At 38.8% G+C, this 17,514-nt stretch overlaps 1 protein-coding gene across 1 annotated transcript in view; it reads left to right on the top strand.

Moving 5' to 3' along the window:
• The window catches only part of SLC24A2 (solute carrier family 24 member 2), a 115,595-nt gene extending 103,815 nt beyond the window's left edge, over positions 1–11,780 (top strand). The window contains exons 8-11 of the mRNA XM_032205491.1: positions 2,736–2,864; positions 8,683–8,772; positions 9,227–9,393; positions 11,495–11,780. Coding sequence (XP_032061382.1) covers positions 2,736–2,864; positions 8,683–8,772; positions 9,227–9,393; positions 11,495–11,744 — 636 coding nt within the window. The 3' untranslated portion in view covers positions 11,745–11,780. The remainder of the gene's footprint in view (positions 1–2,735; positions 2,865–8,682; positions 8,773–9,226; positions 9,394–11,494) is intronic.
• Positions 11,781–17,514: the final 5,734 nt, after the last annotated feature.

The raw sequence follows: 17,514 nt of genomic DNA, 5'->3' as shown, positions 1-17,514 counted from the left end.
AAAGATTTTAAACATTGTCAGTCCCACTACAAACCCCTTCAGAACACCAGTTTTCACTGGTCTCCACTTGGACATTGATCCACTGACTGCAACTCTTTGAGTGCAACCATTCAGGCAATTTCTTAACCAACAAGTGGTCCATTCATCAAATCCATGTTTCTCTGATTTAGAGTTAAGGATGTTGTGCAGGACAGTGTCAAATGCTTTCCACAAGTCCAGGTAGAATACCTGATCTCCCACAGTGGGCAGTTCTTTACTCTCCCAGTCATTGCCTTTGCCTTCTGTGAGTTTGGCTGTGTGGCTACAGCACTTGCTGGTGAAAATTGAGGCAGAAAGCCATTGAGTACTTCATTGAGCCTTTGAGACATTGAGCCTTTTCCATATCGCAGGTGACCAGGTCTCTTCCAGAGAGGGTCCACACTTTCTCTAGCCTTTCTTTTTATTACTGACAAATCTGAAGAAGCTTTTCTTGTTGCTCTTGATGTTCCTGGCCATATATAATTCTATAAAGGCTTTTGCATTTCTAATGTGATCCCTGGCTGCTCGTATAACTTCTCTGTATTCCTCCCAGGCTATCTGTCCTTGATTCCATTCTCTGTAGGCCTTCTTTTGAGTTTGGACAGGATCTCATTGTCCATCAGTGCAGTCCTCCTGGCATTTTTGTCTGACTTCTTCTTTGTTGTGATGCATTGCTCCTGAGTTTGCAGGAGGTGATCCTTGAATATTAACTACCTTTCTTGGGCTCCCTTTCCCTCCAGAGCTTTATCCTGTGGTACTCCGCCATGTAGAACCTTGAAGAAAACAAAGTATGTTTTTCTAAAGTACAGGGTATCGAGCTTGCTGTGCACCTTGTTCTCTGTCCTCAGGATCTTGAACTCCAGCATTTCATGGTCACTGCAGCCAATGCTGCTCTTGAGTTTCACATTCCCCACCAGCCCTTCCTTACTGGTGAGAACAAGGTCCAACATAACACCTCTCCTTGTTCTCCAAGAACCTACTGAATTGCCTGTGCCCTGCTGTGCTGTCCCTCCAACAGATGCCAGAGTGGCTGAAGTACCCCATGAGGACCAGGGCTTGTAAACATGAGGCTGCTTCTCTCTTCCTATGGAGGGCCTCAGCTGCTTGGTCTTCCTGATCAGGTGGCCTGTAGCAGACCCCCACTACAATGTCACCTGTCCCTGCCCTCCCTTTAGGGAGGCTCTGCCAGCTCCTCACCCACTCCCAGGCAGAGCTCCAGACACTCCAGCTGCTCCGTTTTTTCCCCTGCCTGTCCTTCCTAAAGAGCCTGTATCGCTCCATTCCAACATTCTAGTCATGGGAGCCATCCCACCATGTCTCCATGATGCCAATAAGACTGTAGTTCAGTAGGTGTGCACAAATATCTAACTCCCGTTGATTATTCCCCATGCAACTGTTTTTTTGGAGGGACTTATTCATGGACTTACTTCATGGAGCTCTCTAGAAAAATCTTTCCACAGTCTGAATAGGATTTGCATTATACACCTCTGTCTGACAGACCATTTAGGCCATTTTTTTCCCTTTTGCCATATTCTATGCAATGTTAGATCCATGTGCAATTCTAGAGTCATTGCCTACCTGCCATAAAAGTTAATAGGTTGTTTTTAAATGTAGACCCAAAAGGCTGAAATGTGCTTACTTTGCTTTATTTCTGCAGCAGTCTAAAGGGCTCCATTTTGGTGGCAGAGGCAAACTAGGGAAAGAGAAACGTGTGGCAGCTGGAATGTTTTCTGTCGGGGAAAAGGTCCCTATACATCAACTCTGTAATACAGATGAGAGGTGAAGATCTTACATATAAAAGGATATTAAAGACTGATGTTAGAATCAGCTACTCAAATAAGAGAGGAATGAATTTCTTTTAGTTTTATGTTGTTTTAAGTTGTGAAGAAGACTGCTGTGTTGTGGCAGGTCTAAACACAAGTGGCTCATGGTGGAGATGAGAAGACTTTTCCTCACCTGAACAGCTCAGCTGTGGAGCCAGAGCACGGAAGTGTCAAGTGATTTCACCTCTGGGGTGGGGTTTCAAATCCCAGCTGGGCAAAGTTCTGAGCAGCCTGAGCAGGGTTGCTCCCCAGGTCCCTGCCAGCCTGAATTGTCCTATGGTCCTTTCAACAAGGGAATACATGCACATGTATCTTGAAAAGTAATGTTTAAATTACTCAGAAGAGCTTAAAAAGTTATATATGTGTATATGTATACATGTATATACATGTATTCACATATATATAGTTGTTATGCATATATGCATGTATCTGTGCATGTGTACCACCACACATATATTTATACAAATATCAATCTATTTGGTCAGAACTGGGGCAGTCCAGACCAGTTTTGATCTCTGGTTAGACAAGCACATATCCCAGGGGAGAGCCTGCAGGAAGATGAAATAACGTATCAGAGGCACAAAGCAGGTGTTGCTCCCCTCCAGGGAGAAGGTGCAACACTTCTCCATGCATCCCAAGGGACCAGCATCACTGTCAGTATAGATGCAGTCAGACACTGTCAGGCAGCCTGTGCTGGAAAGATACCACATAGCCTGGCCCAAACCATCTGACTGTTCTAGCTAATGTTGCTAGGAAGATGTGGTGTTAATGTGATGTTTTCAGACCCCCTGCGTTCTTACTGAAATACAGTACAGTCCTAATGGCCGCAATTTAAACAATCCCTAGCCCCATTTATCCACTTCAATACTCTGCTCACTGCAGTTTGTTTTACAGAATGAAGAGGATGAGGACCAGCCACTCAGCCTGGCCTGGCCTGACACCCCACGCAAGCAGCTCACCTACCTTGTTGTATTACCCATTGTGTTTCCACTGTGGGCTTCACTCCCAGATGTCAGAAATCCCGTGAGTAACTGGCTTTACAAGTCCATGTGTTCTACACAGCTGGAGATTCTCTAGCTAAATGCCAACATCCAGAAAGAGACTGCAGTGAATTTATGTAAAAATAGAATTAATTATTTATGTTTATAAGTTTCTTCTTTGGGGAAGCCACATCATTAATCTTCAAATCTTCAAATGGGTGCTTATGGACAACTGGTTGGTAATAGATCTATAAAAATTGCCATTCATATTCATTAATATTTTGTGACGCAAAGTGAAAGCTCTTCAAATTTCTTTGGGGATTTCACATCTGCATGTCTAGATTTCCATTGAACATCACGTAAGTGCTGAGGAAGTCTGCCCATCTTCAGTGCCCTAAAGGGTGAAACTAGAAAGAATATTAGACTGTCTAGACTTTCTCAGTGGTTCAAAAATAATGATATGCATTTTCTACTACACCTCTGCCTTCTACTCACCATCTTTAAATTTCATACTAGAACAAAATCCAGAAATCATTACATGTGTAAAACACTTTAATTTTTATCCCCAACTTGGCTTGAAGCCTTGTAAACCTTCTTCTTAATAGAAATTATATAAAATGACAAGCTGTCAAGTGTTACCACATTTACACTCACATATCCATATAATCCTGACTGGGGAGGTTCATGGAAAGTAAAAGAACTGTAAAAAAGAAGTCAATAGATGTGATAGATGGAAAAATCCTTTAGTAGTGTTTTAATCTCTTTTCCTTTCTGGATCAAAAATAGACTTAAAACTGCTGCAAGAGAGTGATGTACAGCTTAAAAGGTTATAAACCAACACCCAGAATTATTTTTTCTTCCTTATCACATTTCCCATCCCACACAACCAAAAATTGCAATTCAGTGCAAGAAACAAGCTAAAATAAGACCTCTGATTTGTTTTTAGATAAGGGTTTCTCAAAGGACATAAACTGACATTTTCCCTTCCAGTTTTCAAGCTTTATTTTCTTTAAGTTTTCAAACAACTCTGGTAAACACTTTTGTTTGGTAACACAGAAAGACACACTAAATGAATTTCCAGATTGTTTGTTTCTTTAATTATGCTTCCTCACCTCCCCCCACCTCTTATTATTCAAAACCACCTCTATACTTTTTTTCATGATTTGAGCCTAAATGAGCAAGTACTCAGATGCTAAAAAATAAGGATGTTCATTATTTTGAATTTTGTTTCTTTCCATTGAATGTAAAAACTTGCCCAATGTTCTATACTGCACAAATGAGAACAGTTGTTACAACAGTGGCTTTGGAAAAGTGAATATCTCTTGATATGCAACTGTGTAATATGTGTGAATATTTTTTAAGTTTTAAAATATCATTCAATGAAAGGTATACATATTTTTTTACACAAAAGCAAAAACAATGCAGTTTATAATTATATATAATAATAACAGCAGAGGTAACAGGCTGTATCAATATGACAAGCTGCTTACTTTGAACATTACTGTCAAAGAATTAACCAGATGGTTGCATCAATTCTCTGTGCCCAGCTGTCTAACTTTTCAAGGACACTTCATTAGAGTGTTTGTCTCTAAAATATTCTCACTTATGCCTGTGTGCCATCCCCTCTCTTCCTTTCCTAACAAAAAGAAAACACAATTTAACAGCTCAGCATGTGCATCAGAAAACAAGTTTCCATGAAATCTGTGAGGCAAAAGTTAAAACACTAAAACAATATTTAAATAGATTTTGTAGGTAGGCCTACTGTCAGGGGCTCAATTTGCAAGTGTGGTAATTTTAGTTAGAAACCCAAATTCTCCATCAGGATGCTCAGATTAGCATGCGGGTATATAAAATGAACACTAGTGTGCTAAATACTGATTTGAGAGGCCATATGGAGCTTTGACATCCTCTGTGGGTATCCACTTTTCAAAAATGAGTTCTTCTTCCCTCCCAGAGTTTGTTTTCTAAAATATATTTTACCTCCACTTAATGGAGAAGGTTTGACTGCATTTACTAATACTAGACCAAGCTATATCTTGCTCCTTGAGGTCCAGAAACTCTAGCAAAATTACTTCATATACAAGGACTCCAGTTATGAAATTTACAAAATCCTTGCTGCCTTATTATGCTCTGGTGCATAGATATGCAGATTTATATATACCTACAGTAGATTACGGAGTAGGTCAGTTAACTCCTCAGCTGATTCAATAGCTGACATGTTTTAATCTGTGTTTATTGCCTTAACTATACCTGCTCACATAAAACAAGTGTACATGAAAATCCTTACTGTAACATCAACAATGTTACTGGGAGTACAGCAGAAGCAGGTGCACCCCTTCGGAATCTTGTAGTTGACTTTTTGTTCAGGTGTTTTGAACAATATAAATATATTTTTTCCTATACTAATAGAACACATTTTCCCAGTGATTCTACGAAGGTTATAAGCACAACCATCTACTTTTTACAGTTAGGGATACTGAAATGTTGAAGGGAAAACAACATGACTAAGGTGACCCAGGGGCCTGTGGCAGACATTGAACACCATCTCATTTGTTATAGTCATACTGCAATGTCCATCCCTTTGTATTACAGGCCAGAAAAATGGCTATCTGCAGTCCAATCCTGTTATGACTGGACCCATATGGGGCAGTTCATTGCATCTCTGAAAATTCCCATTACCAGCAAGAACTTACATGAACTCTCCTTGCCACACAGAGATAAACTGTTACCAAGGGGACAAGGACAAGATGTTCCTTCACAGATCCAGTTACAGGAACAGGTTCTGAGTAATCAGATTTAAGCACTGTCAAGTATGGAAGGAAAATCAAAGCTTGCAATACAGATAAATTTATGCATGAGACAAACATATGATTCATTCAGGTTAAAGGGAATAAAAAAAAAAAAAAAAAAAAAAAAAAAAAAAAAAAAAAAAAAAAGATATCAGTAATAAAAGCAGCTAAAATTAAGACAGGTACCTTACAAATCATTAGGTACTCACTATCTTTCAGGATCAGACTCTTAGAAGAAAAATCTTCACTTTTCAACATACTTTGATCATTCTTGCTACTTGTTTTCAAGTCCTGTTTTTCAGACGCTGACATGAATTCAATACAGAAATGTACTAAGAAAAATGTCCTTAAGGTTACTGATAGACAGGAAAAGTACCAAACCAACCAATGTACAGCAAAGCTACGAAATTCTTTCTCTGTTAAAAGAAAATAGCATACAAACTGAATGAACCATGGCTTTTCTCCTTTGTCTGTTACCATGACCACAACAAAACCAATTGGTAATAAACTGGGCTCTCTCTCTTTGTAAGGCAACCATCACAACAGCTACCAGAAAAGGTGGAGAGAATTGCTCTCTGTTTTTTCTGACTAATTCTTTTAGGAAAATACTTGTAATTCGCAGCTCTGTATATTCCCAAGAGGTAACGAGCTACAAAGAGATAAACCTCAAAAGAATGCTGCCAACGGTTACAAAATAGGCATGATTATTATTTTACTCTGGAAATAAAATCCAGCATCAGGAAAAACAACAGCAACAAAAAAGAGTGCCATCACTGTTCCTTTTTAAAAATTTAATCTATATGCAAATTATACAGCAGCATCTATGGAGTCCCTTCATGATTTCATCACCTGTAATCTGCACAAGCTTTGAATTTTGCCCTTTTTGAGTTTAAGTGTTCCTCCTTTTAAAATTGGTAATTAAACTATTAAGTCTATTAAAGTGCCCGTAATCTCAAATGGCTGCCTATCAGTTTTTCTGGAGGGGGATTGGCTAAGACAGTCTGGGAACAGACACATTGCAAAGTTTCTGACTGATAGTCCTTAACCATCCAATTCTCCATGTTCTGTCTATCTGACTCAGATAAACAAAGCCCAGTTATTTTACAAGAACTGTTCAGTGTATATAATCCTGTATTTTCATTAGTCAGACAGCTATTACTGGCCAGTACAGCTATTGCTGTATTAGATTGTATTGCTGTATTGTAAGCCAATGTATGCTTATTTCTTGAGTGTTTTATATTGATTATTCAAGTTTCACTGCTATGATGTGCTCTTGTTTGTATTTTCTGACCAGCTGTGACAAGTTTACTACTTCATCATCTCATTCACCATATGTGTTGCAAAAAAAATCCTTTTTATGCAGAAGGCAAAAAATGTTGAAAGTTGAAATATGTGACTGTTAACAATGCTCGAAAAGAAGTGCTAGTCTTTTAGTATGTCCCCCAGTACATTTAAAGTTGTGAGTTTAAAATAAAAGGTGCATCTGATTTCTGAATAAGTTTCAGCATTGGAAGTTCATTGCTAGATTTTCTAAATTAATAAATGTTCAGAACTCTGTTTTGAAAACTCATTGCTTGCTCCATAAAGTTAAGAAGCAGATCAACTAAAGTTGCTTAGGCAGTTCTAGAAACAGTGCTTGTGACAGGAGTGGAACTTAAAGAAAAAAAATAATTTTCAGATGCCATTGTGACTATCCCTATATTTAAAAATAATTCATTTAAAACATCTTACTGGAATGATTTTCTTGCTCCAAGAAGTTCAGCTAGTTATTTATATATGAGTATTTCTACATGGGGTTTGGGAGCACTGTTAAATCTGTTCCATCTTTAATGTGTACTGTTATGAATATTCAATTACAGGGTTGTGTAGGTCATGCTAGTCAATGTTTGCAAGCCCAGTTTGTAGGACAAAATTTAGCGTTATGCAAAGTGCCCATGTGTCCTGCAACACACCCGCTGCTGAGGCTGATATGGATGTTTAAATTGTTCCTTCCTGTAGATGAGTGCACACAATTAGCATTGCTGACTTTACCTTTTTTCCATTAAGGGTGAGGATTTTCTTCAGCAGGTAGATGTCCATAAGGAACTGGTTTCATTCAGGATTGATAGCATTCATTCTTTTTAAACAGTAATTTGATTCAGACAGTGATTACCCAGTACTGTACTGCAGTCATGTTTCCTTCCTTTAGTTGTTAACAATCACTTTTTGTTACATACATGTAGCAAGCCAATAGGAAATATGAATGATGCAAAAGACTGGAAAGAAACAAAACCAAATATGTGTATATATATATATATATACACTCATGCTCATGCATAAGTATATAAATCATTACTATTAATGTAACCCATTCATTGGCTGCAATAATACCATCTATTCAAAGCTTGGTGTTAGTAAAGGAGATACTGAAAATGAAAATGAGATTACTCTACTGTGATACAGATTTTGAAATTCAATGAAGGGCCTTAGGGTGTTTTAATTTTTTTTTTTCCTTTAGAACAAACTTCTCTACAAAACAAAGCACTGCAAATATATTCTTAATGTTTATTCTGTTCTAATTGAAAAAAATTAGTCATTTTCCCAAGAAAAGCCAATGATCTAATATATTCTGAATATGCATTTTTTTTACAGTCTATCCTGTGATAGCCTGTTATGGTGACTGTGAATGATGTTGTAGAACGTTATCAATATGTGAATAAAATGTAACAATTTGAAAATATTCCTTCTGATCAGGCATGAATTTATTAATAAATTTAGATTCCAAATATTCATTCAACTCAACACATATGCAAACTGCAACATAACAGCATATGATACAAATAAACAACAGAAAACCTGCCATTCATAATGAAAGCGATCCATTTGCAACCAAAGCCAATGCAAGAATGAGGCCCAGCTAAGCATATACCAGTGTGGAAAGCCAGTCTTTTAGCACTCCTGAGTTTTGTCTTGGTCATATGGTGGTCAGAAGAGTTGATCAGAAGAAGTGAGAGGTCACTTAAAGTATGAATAGAATAGAACAAAGCAGACTTCAACATAGGTGCTCACTGCTTTTCTTTGTTTCTTTTGCAGAGGTCAAGAAAATTTTTCCCTATCACATTTTTTGGCTCAATCAGTTGGATTGCATTTTTTTCTTACTTAATGGTCTGGTGGGCACATCAGGTAAGAAGGTGATGCTGGTATGAAATGCAAGCCCTGCCTCATGTTTTGCACTGTGAGAAACCATTTAGAATCAGAGTCCGTCATATATCTCATGCTGAGTAGCACTCTATTCAGGAGCTGCAATGATAGATGAAGTAAATCACTACTCAGTAAATTGAAAGTAGTTCAGAGAGCTGTGGTTGCCCTGACCACAGGATATAATCACTCTGGTAACATCTGAGACATCAGTAGCTGCTTGTCGGTGCCTACATGGTTCTCTGTGACAATCTTATATTTCTCCTGAAATGTGGAGGTCTGTGAAAACAGTAATTCTCCAATCTTGACTGTATTCTCAAAGATGGTCAGGAAGCTCCAGTATAATACTTTTGGTTAAGCAGGTTTAAAGCAGAAAGCATTTCTCCACCACATGCAACTCTTTTTTTTTTTTTTTCTGTCTTTGTTCAAATCCTTTTAGGTTGGAGAAACCATTGGTATTAGTGAAGAAATCATGGGATTGACTATTTTAGCTGCTGGCACATCCATTCCTGACCTTATTACCAGTGTTATTGTAGCACGCAAAGGTCTGGGGGACATGGCTGTATCCAGTTCTGTTGGAAGCAACATATTTGACATCACAGTGGGGTAAGTCCTACAGCAAGAAAACTGTGTCTGTTTTAACAAGTGTTTTGTTCTTGGCATTGTTGGCTTGGTTTTGTCAAGGTGTTGCCTACCCCAATTTTCTGACACTGATGTTTGAAAAAGACAGTAATGTAAATATACAATGAATGTTAACATTTCAAATGTTCAGAAGTTTATAGACATTTTTATGACAGGCTAGTTACAAAATCATTACCTAATTCTCTGTGTCATACGTTGAAGAGCTGCCCAGGCAAGTAAATCACACTAAAAAAAAAAATAAAAATGTTCCAAGTAGGAGTTTTTGAAGCTTTTATGCTTTTGTTAGGTTTCTGTTTTTCACTTACATTACTACTTACTGGGCTTATGCCAGGACTTTCTTTACAGCCACTAATCAAGGAATAATTCATTGCCCCTGAATCATTCAGTGTGTTTGTTGCTAGAAACAAACATATGTCAATGTCTTATGTAGCTCTCATAGTACGTTGTTGACATGACCTTTTTATACAGTTGTTAACATTATTTTTTTTTTATATAGCTCACAAATTCCAAATTACAAACCAATTCTCTATTAACACAAAAGTCTTTTGTAAAGCACTATGTGAAGCAGTGTGCTATTTACACTCTACTGCTTCACAGCAGTTCTAGGGTAAGGATAAGTGGCAAGCAGTTGGAATACAAGTTCCTGTTGGACCCAATAAGATCAAGCTAGACCTGATCCAGGAATGTTGTAATCTATGCCTCAGTATTTCAAAAATGTGCAGCAAGTGTACAACCAAGCTCTGTCTTTATCCCCACTCTTTGTTTCTCCATTTTTCATTGTTTCTTGCTGTCACACATGCAGAAGAACAGGTCTCATCATAGTCATTGTCCAGTCAGAAACATCTGTAGAACAGATTGTAGTGTTAGCTGCTGAAAATACACCACCAACTGCACTGGTACAAAATTGGATCCCAAAGTTACAGTGGATAATAAATGGCTCCATCTCTTAGCTAATGGCAGAAAACACTGCAGAAAAGCTTGGCCACCTTTTTTTTCTATTAACCCAGAAGCTTTCTATTAACCCAGAAGTGTTTGAAATAAAATCCATAAAACGTAATATAAAACCCACAAAACATATGAAAACATTATTCATTACAAAATGTTTCAACCTCGAGCACGTAAGGTTCATTACAAAACTTTTTTCTTTTGCAGTATTTAATTTTTCTAACACATTTTTAGTCTTCCTGCCAATGGAAATGCTGTTGTCCTGTAGCACAGACTGCTGGGCTTAGCATATTTACAACAGAAATGGCACTGTTTCACTGTAGTTTGGTTTAGTTAGTACTGAGGCTATAGTGAATTATTCTTTCTTGAGCTGCTTATTCAAAGCTTGAATGTTGTGAGCTTCTGACAGCTCTCTTCATGTATCCTAAGCCTGCTAAGCGCCAATCGGAAGCTTAAATATTTATTTCAGCTTGACATCTTCCTGAGGGATGTTGCCTCATTCTGTAGCATCAGAGATGAGAAAAGTAATGACAGCAAGCAAATACAGAAATAGAAATTAATCTAAGGTTCAGCTGAAGTTCACATTTTAACACAGGTTTATAAAGTAAATGGGGATCAAGACTTTAAAGGACTGAATGTTTGGGGCAGTGCCTTGGTTCATCATGAGGATGGACATGGGAATGGATGGGATGGATGGGGAAGGGCATGTAATTAGGTGACCCCCCTCCTCCTTGGAGGAGGTTTGGAAGAAGGTTTGTCTGCATACGGTGTGCAATGCGGAAACAAATGAGAGGGTCCTCCCTGCTCACTGACAGGACAGGATGTCCGGTGATTTCTGTCAGCTAAGGGGGGGATACGTTCCACTGATGTAACTGGTGGAAGATAAACTGGGACCCTAAATCCCGTGTGTTTTCTCCTAGTACCACAAGCACATTGATAAATTAGGTTTATGCACATAGTAGAAGATTTTCTTGCTTCATTTTATACAGGAAGCTTCTGGTTGCATTTTGAAGTGTCTCCAGATATTTTCTAGTGTTTCTTTGTGGATCTCTGATGTATTTCCAATTTCTCTCTTTTTTTTTTTTTCTTTCTTTTTTTTTTTCTTCCTTTTTTTCAACAGCCTACCTCTTCCATGGCTCCTGTATGCTATGATTAACAACTTTGCCCCAGTGACAGTCAGCAGCAATGGTCTGTTCTGTGCGATTGTCCTCCTCTTCATCATGCTGCTCTTTGTCATCCTCTCCATCGCTTTCTGCAAGTGGAGGATGAATAAAATTCTGGGCTTTCTCATGTTTGGGCTTTATTTTGTATTCCTGATTGTCAGCGTCCTCCTGGAGGACAAAGTGATCCAGTGCCCTGTCTCCATCTAGTGGAAAGTGCTGTTTCCTAAGGGGAAAAAAAAAAAAAAAAAAAAAAAAAAAAAAGTTTATTTATTCAAAATATATCTATATATCGAAATGAAACAACAAAAACAAAACAAAAACAAAGCAAGCGAACAAAAACAATTGAAAGATTTGTAAATCTCCTATTCCTCGGCTTTAGAAGAGAAAGAAAAAGATACAAAGAGAGGAACTCGGAGCGAAGACTGATTGCTGCTGGACAGTGCGGATGCGTACAAAGGGCTGAGGCCAGCTGCGCCAACGTTTTCTTTGTTTGCTGCAGAACAACCTCGCCCCTCAGTACTGGGGATGCTGCACACGCACTGAGACAGTGAAAGCTATTCTTTCTTCTATGCCTACGGTACATATCCACAGACTACTTTTTCTCTGTAGTAGTATACACAGACACACAGAGTATTCATTTCTTGAAGCTATAATCTTCTAAAGGGGAATGCTAATATTGACTTGGGGAGGGACCACCCTCCCACACACACCTCGACATGGGATTTATCTGATGATCTGCTGATGCTGCTGAATGGAAAGCAATCACTGAGTGCATGAGTCACAGACGAGGAAGATCTTGCACGTCTCTTCATTTGGATGGACTTACATGATGTGATTTCAGCAGAGCTAGGGAGTTACCAATGTATGATCCTCTGCATCACAGTGCTATAAAGACTATTGGCAGGATGTTACTGATGATTTACTACATCTTGCAAAATGCTTCAGACTGCTGAAATTCCAGCTCTAGCACTGAAGGGACAATGTTGGATGGTCATTTTGTGACTGATGCAGATTTTCACTCTATTCACAGGCAAAGCCTGTCTGGGGATTTGCTCTTTACTTTAATACCAATGCAGCATGCAAAGAGATGATACAACTACTATGTGAACACAACATTTTTTTCTAATGCAGCAATACTAACAACAGTACCAATGGCTTTCAGATGCTGTTACCATTATAAGTTTGCCTTTTGATGCCAGAAGAAAAAGGCTTATTTGCTTATGCATAGTATTTCATACAGACAATAGAGGTAGTTGTCAAGTGGCAGCCTAAATGCTGAAGTGGATATATATTTTACAAGCTATCTTTGTCCATTACTTGAAGTGTAAGGACCTTCACAGCTACATATAGACATTATTGGAAAAAATATCCAGCTGGTATACAAAGCTGAGGCAGTTCTTATCGCTTATATAAATCTTGAGACTAGGTAGGAGAAAATAACAACTTAAATATAGTGGAGCTGCAGGAAACCTACATGAAAATTTGTCATTATTGCTGGAAGAGTGGATGTCTAAAGAAGTCTAGGAAAGAGTGATAATGCAATATCTTACTGAAATCCTGAGAGGATGAGGAGGTACAAACTGAGAACAAAAGAGAGAGAGAAAGAAAGAGCGAAGGAAAGGCAATGCTCATATTTCCTGTAGTGTGTATGATTTTAAAAAATGGGAGAACTGGAACAGGTGTTAAGAAATTATTTCAGGTAATTGGTGTTTGTTTCTTCAAGTCTTTCTTTGCAGTTAGAGTTCATGAAATTTCAGCATATATCTATGACCTGTTTCAGCATTGTTCTGTATTTGTATTGTGCTCACAATGGCAATGCAATGCTCACAGCTGTGCAGCAGAAGGCTCAGCACATTTTGTCTTGTCTGTTTTTCTGATGCTGTCACCGTGCTTTCCTGCCTGTGTTCCATGCTGTTTGCTTTTCACTCATCCCCTTTGTGGTTTACTGTATTCCTATTATCTGTGTTTGTAAATATAACAGTAGTCAGCTACTAGGACTTGACAGAAAACAACAGTAGAGAAAAACATAAGAAATACATATTAAAAAATATTGAAATATTAAGGTTGTGAGATATTATTTAAAATGCAAGATACTACTGAGTAAAAAGCAAGAAAACTAGGAGTTACAATGTCTTCTGCTCATGTTTTATCCTAAAGTATTAAGTCCTATGTAAAGAATTACATTCAGAAAGAGTATTTAATCTTAACCATACACTTAAAATAGCCCTTGCTCCTTCACACACTTCTCTCATTGGGAGCATAAAATTGTCAGTGATGCATTTAAGATCCTTCATTGCTCCAGAATCCTTACTTGTATTAACTATAGTGCTTCCAGTCTCTTAACATTTGTTTCTATGGGTGCACTCAAAGGTAAGATGTACATACATACAGTGCCCTCTGCTGAAAAGAACAGCAATCCTGCAAAGGATAATCTGTGACCCACATTGTGAGCTCAAATGAAGCAGGTGTCCCAAAATACAGAGCTGACTCTACCGTGTAATCTGTCTCAGAAGATTCACCAAATGCTTTCTGTTGCTGATGACAGTGCTCAGAACAGGCTGTCAGCATAACCCAAGTGATTCTTTCACAGGTGAGCAGAAGCAGGCAGTATGATCTAAAAGACCATGTGCAGGGTTGCAGTAAGTCTGTGTCACTTACAATAATCAAAGATGCTCAGACTCACTGGTCTACCTTTCAAATCGAGAAACCAAGGAAGGACAAGAGCCTGATCTCTGTTCAGTGCATTATTCCTACTTTTTTTCTTCTGGCTTAATAAACACTGCATTGTGATTCCTGTAATGAAAAGAAAAAAGCCCTACATGACCTAGGGAGTTGTAAGAGCACACTGATGTGTACAGCAAGGCATGGGCAGCAACAGCAGAGACTACTACCCCACTGAGGGCAGGTAGGGAGTAAGGAGTAGGTGACTGAAAGCCCTACACACTGTGAGTATTTCAGTCCAAAGCTGGCATGAACAGCTTGAAGAAAGACTTCTGTGCACAGGGCTAAGGCTAGTATCCCGTAATGGCATTCATACACTATCTTAAAATATCTGATTCATTTCTTTCCTGGAGGATGTTGGTTGTGTCTGCTTGCCCCCATCAATGTATTCATCCTGGAAGGTACTAGAAGTAATTTTCTACCCCTGATAAATTAGACAGCTCACAGTTCCCACTGCCTCACCTCTGCTGGGCAGGATCATTATTCAAATGGCTGAATAACTCTGCTATTGGTGGTAGCTCAGCTCCAGAGGTAATGGGGGAGATTTAAGGTCTGTGATGCATCTGGAGGAGGCTGTTTGTGAAAGCTGGTTATGCTGCACAAGGAAGACAGTCGTTTGCATAACTGCTGGAGTAAGCTGTTCCAGGATCCTTGCAAAAGTGTGTGTTCTTTGGCTAAAATACAATAGCTGTGCTGATAGAGGAAAGAGAGGAATGAGAGAAGGGAAACCTCTTATCCCATGCAGGAGGAATTTGAAAGTCATCAGCTGGAAAGCTGGAAGGACAGCTGGCAGCTGCTGCAAACCAGTGACTGGATGCTCATAGTCTGTCCCAGCTCAGCACCACCAGAAGGCACACCACTTGCTGGGACACTCCTATTTCACACTGATAGCAAAGTTAGCAATGGTTGAATTGCCATGCTTTAACAGTAGTATCACTTCGGTATCACTCCCTTAGAATTCACTGACTGTTTTTCCAGAATAAGGTGTTTCCCATTGTTCATAGCTGTTTCACTGTTGGATCTGTCAACATTTCTCAGAACTGTAAATCTGGAAATCAAAATTAAATTTCTGTTTTAGTCAGGCAAAGTTTTGAATGACTTTATTAGAAAACTGGTCCTGCAATCTGCCTGAGTTCTGCTGTGCACTAATCAGCATAGAAGTCTTCTCATGCACCTGTATGCCTGCTCCTATTTATTCAGTTGATGTCTGCATAATACTCATGAAGCATATACATATAAAATAGAAATTGGTGTTACAGTAAAAATCCTGTTATTGCTTAATATTTTCTGGCCAACCCCATGTTGGCAACACCTGTAGTAAGGTAAGAGTACAGGATAAGACTTCAGTTTAAGTAGACACCTCTCCACAGCACCACACCTGAACAGAGCCAGTGTTGGATATGAGTTTTGGAATGGATTTCCAGTAACATTCTAGTATGATTATGGATCAGATTATAACCTGTTGTAAACATTTTTGGCACTGTCTTCATTGGAATTAAAGAAGAAAATGGGCCTCACCTGCAAAACACCATTGAAGTCCTGCAAGAATTTGCTGTTTTACACACAACCATAGCAAACCAGGCCAAACAAAAGCCCGCTTCCTCTTGCATAAGCCACCATGGTGGAATCTGTAGGGTAGATGCTATAGAAGTGCAATATGAGGATGGTTTCTTCAAGAACTACATGTAGACATGGGAAAAATTTTCAACAAATTTCTGGGCATTTTAAAATTATCTATTCTACTGAGAGTTAGTGCTTTTGTGTAGTGCAGACAGGCTTTCTGTGCCGATATGCCTATGCTTATTTATTCAATAGATGTTGATGTCTGCATAATCCTCATGAACCATAAAGCACAGTGGGAGACAAAGAAACTTATCTAAATGTCATTTGATGTTTGTACTGGCAATGAACTTGCTATGTATTTTCCATATATGCTACTCTGAAGTAGTTTATGGTAACTGTCATTCATGGTACTGTTGTGTGTGGATATGAAGGTCCATAAAGAGGTAGGTAGATTAAACATGTGGTTAATCTATACTATAAGAAATAGATGCTTAGAAATATTTTTAATGTTTGGGCGTTTTTTAAGGGATTATTTCTCTGGTTGTCTTTTATTTCATTACATAATTAGAGAAATAGGGAAATACATTTTTTTAATGCTTCTCCTGTCAGCAGTAATTCCTTAAGGTAGCATCTTGTGTTCCATCTTGGGTTCTAAATCAAATATGAGTCTGGATCAAATAGATTTATTTAATTTATAACAAAGAAATAATCCCTTCTCCAACAACTGGCCCACTGACATCCAGAAGCTTTCTGCCATTTACTTGGACAAGATACAGATTTTTATCCTAGGATCCTGTATTTCATAAATGCTCTCATGTAACACGCAGAATTGTCCTAGGAGCTATGTTCAAGGAGAAAAATTGCATTCACTTGTATTCTTGGAAACCATTTTACCTCTTGTAAATAACAATGACACAGCTAACTGAGAAAGAGGCATGCTTAGCTCCTCTGAGCTGTTCCTGAGAAGTCTGATGTGAGAACTCGTAGGTGAAGACATATCTGCAGAAGGTGATTGCCAGATTAGCAAATGGGATAGTTTGCACTGAATGGTGCAGAGTCCTGCTGCAGCTCTCCAACAGGGCTCCTGGCTGATGTTACAAATGTTCCTTCTTGGAGCTGTTGCTATCAGTTATGGTAGCAACTTATGTTGCTATCAGTTATCATTGCCGAGATACCAGTCATTTCCTTTGGGACTGGGGAGAGTAACTTCCAGACTGAATTTATACAATTTCTTGCACCATCAGATACCGAAGTCATATATGGATCACAGCCCCGTAGTCCAGACAAATCATGTGGACCTGCTGTGTGTTGCTAACTGACAGTGTACGGCATCTCAGGACTTGTCTGCCTGGGTGGGTGCAGGCAGCTTGCACGCCCTCCTTGCTCAAGCTCCAGCATGGCTGGACATAAGCCATCTCTTCTCCAGAAGCCATGTAACCACCTGAGCTTGGTGCTGAGCTGTGCTCCCAGCCAGCCAGATCTAAGTCAGCCCCAGCCTAGAAGCCATGTAACAACTTGGGTAGACCAAATGCACAGCTGGCCACATCGGTCCCAAATGAGCCATTAGCAGCCTAGGACAAGACTGAGTAAGAAATGATGTGAGTTGAAAATGGCAAATGAACTTTACATTCATGTAGATTTATTGTGAATTCACCCCTCATCAAATACAAAATCAATCTAAACTATGAAATTT

The sequence above is a fragment of the Aythya fuligula genome, chromosome Z, assembly GCF_009819795.1.
Source record: "Aythya fuligula isolate bAytFul2 chromosome Z, bAytFul2.pri, whole genome shotgun sequence".
In the NCBI taxonomy this organism is placed as follows: Eukaryota; Metazoa; Chordata; class Aves; order Anseriformes; family Anatidae; genus Aythya; species Aythya fuligula.
Note: the sequence above shows the minus strand (reverse complement) of the source record. Positions and strands in the feature narration are given on the sequence as shown.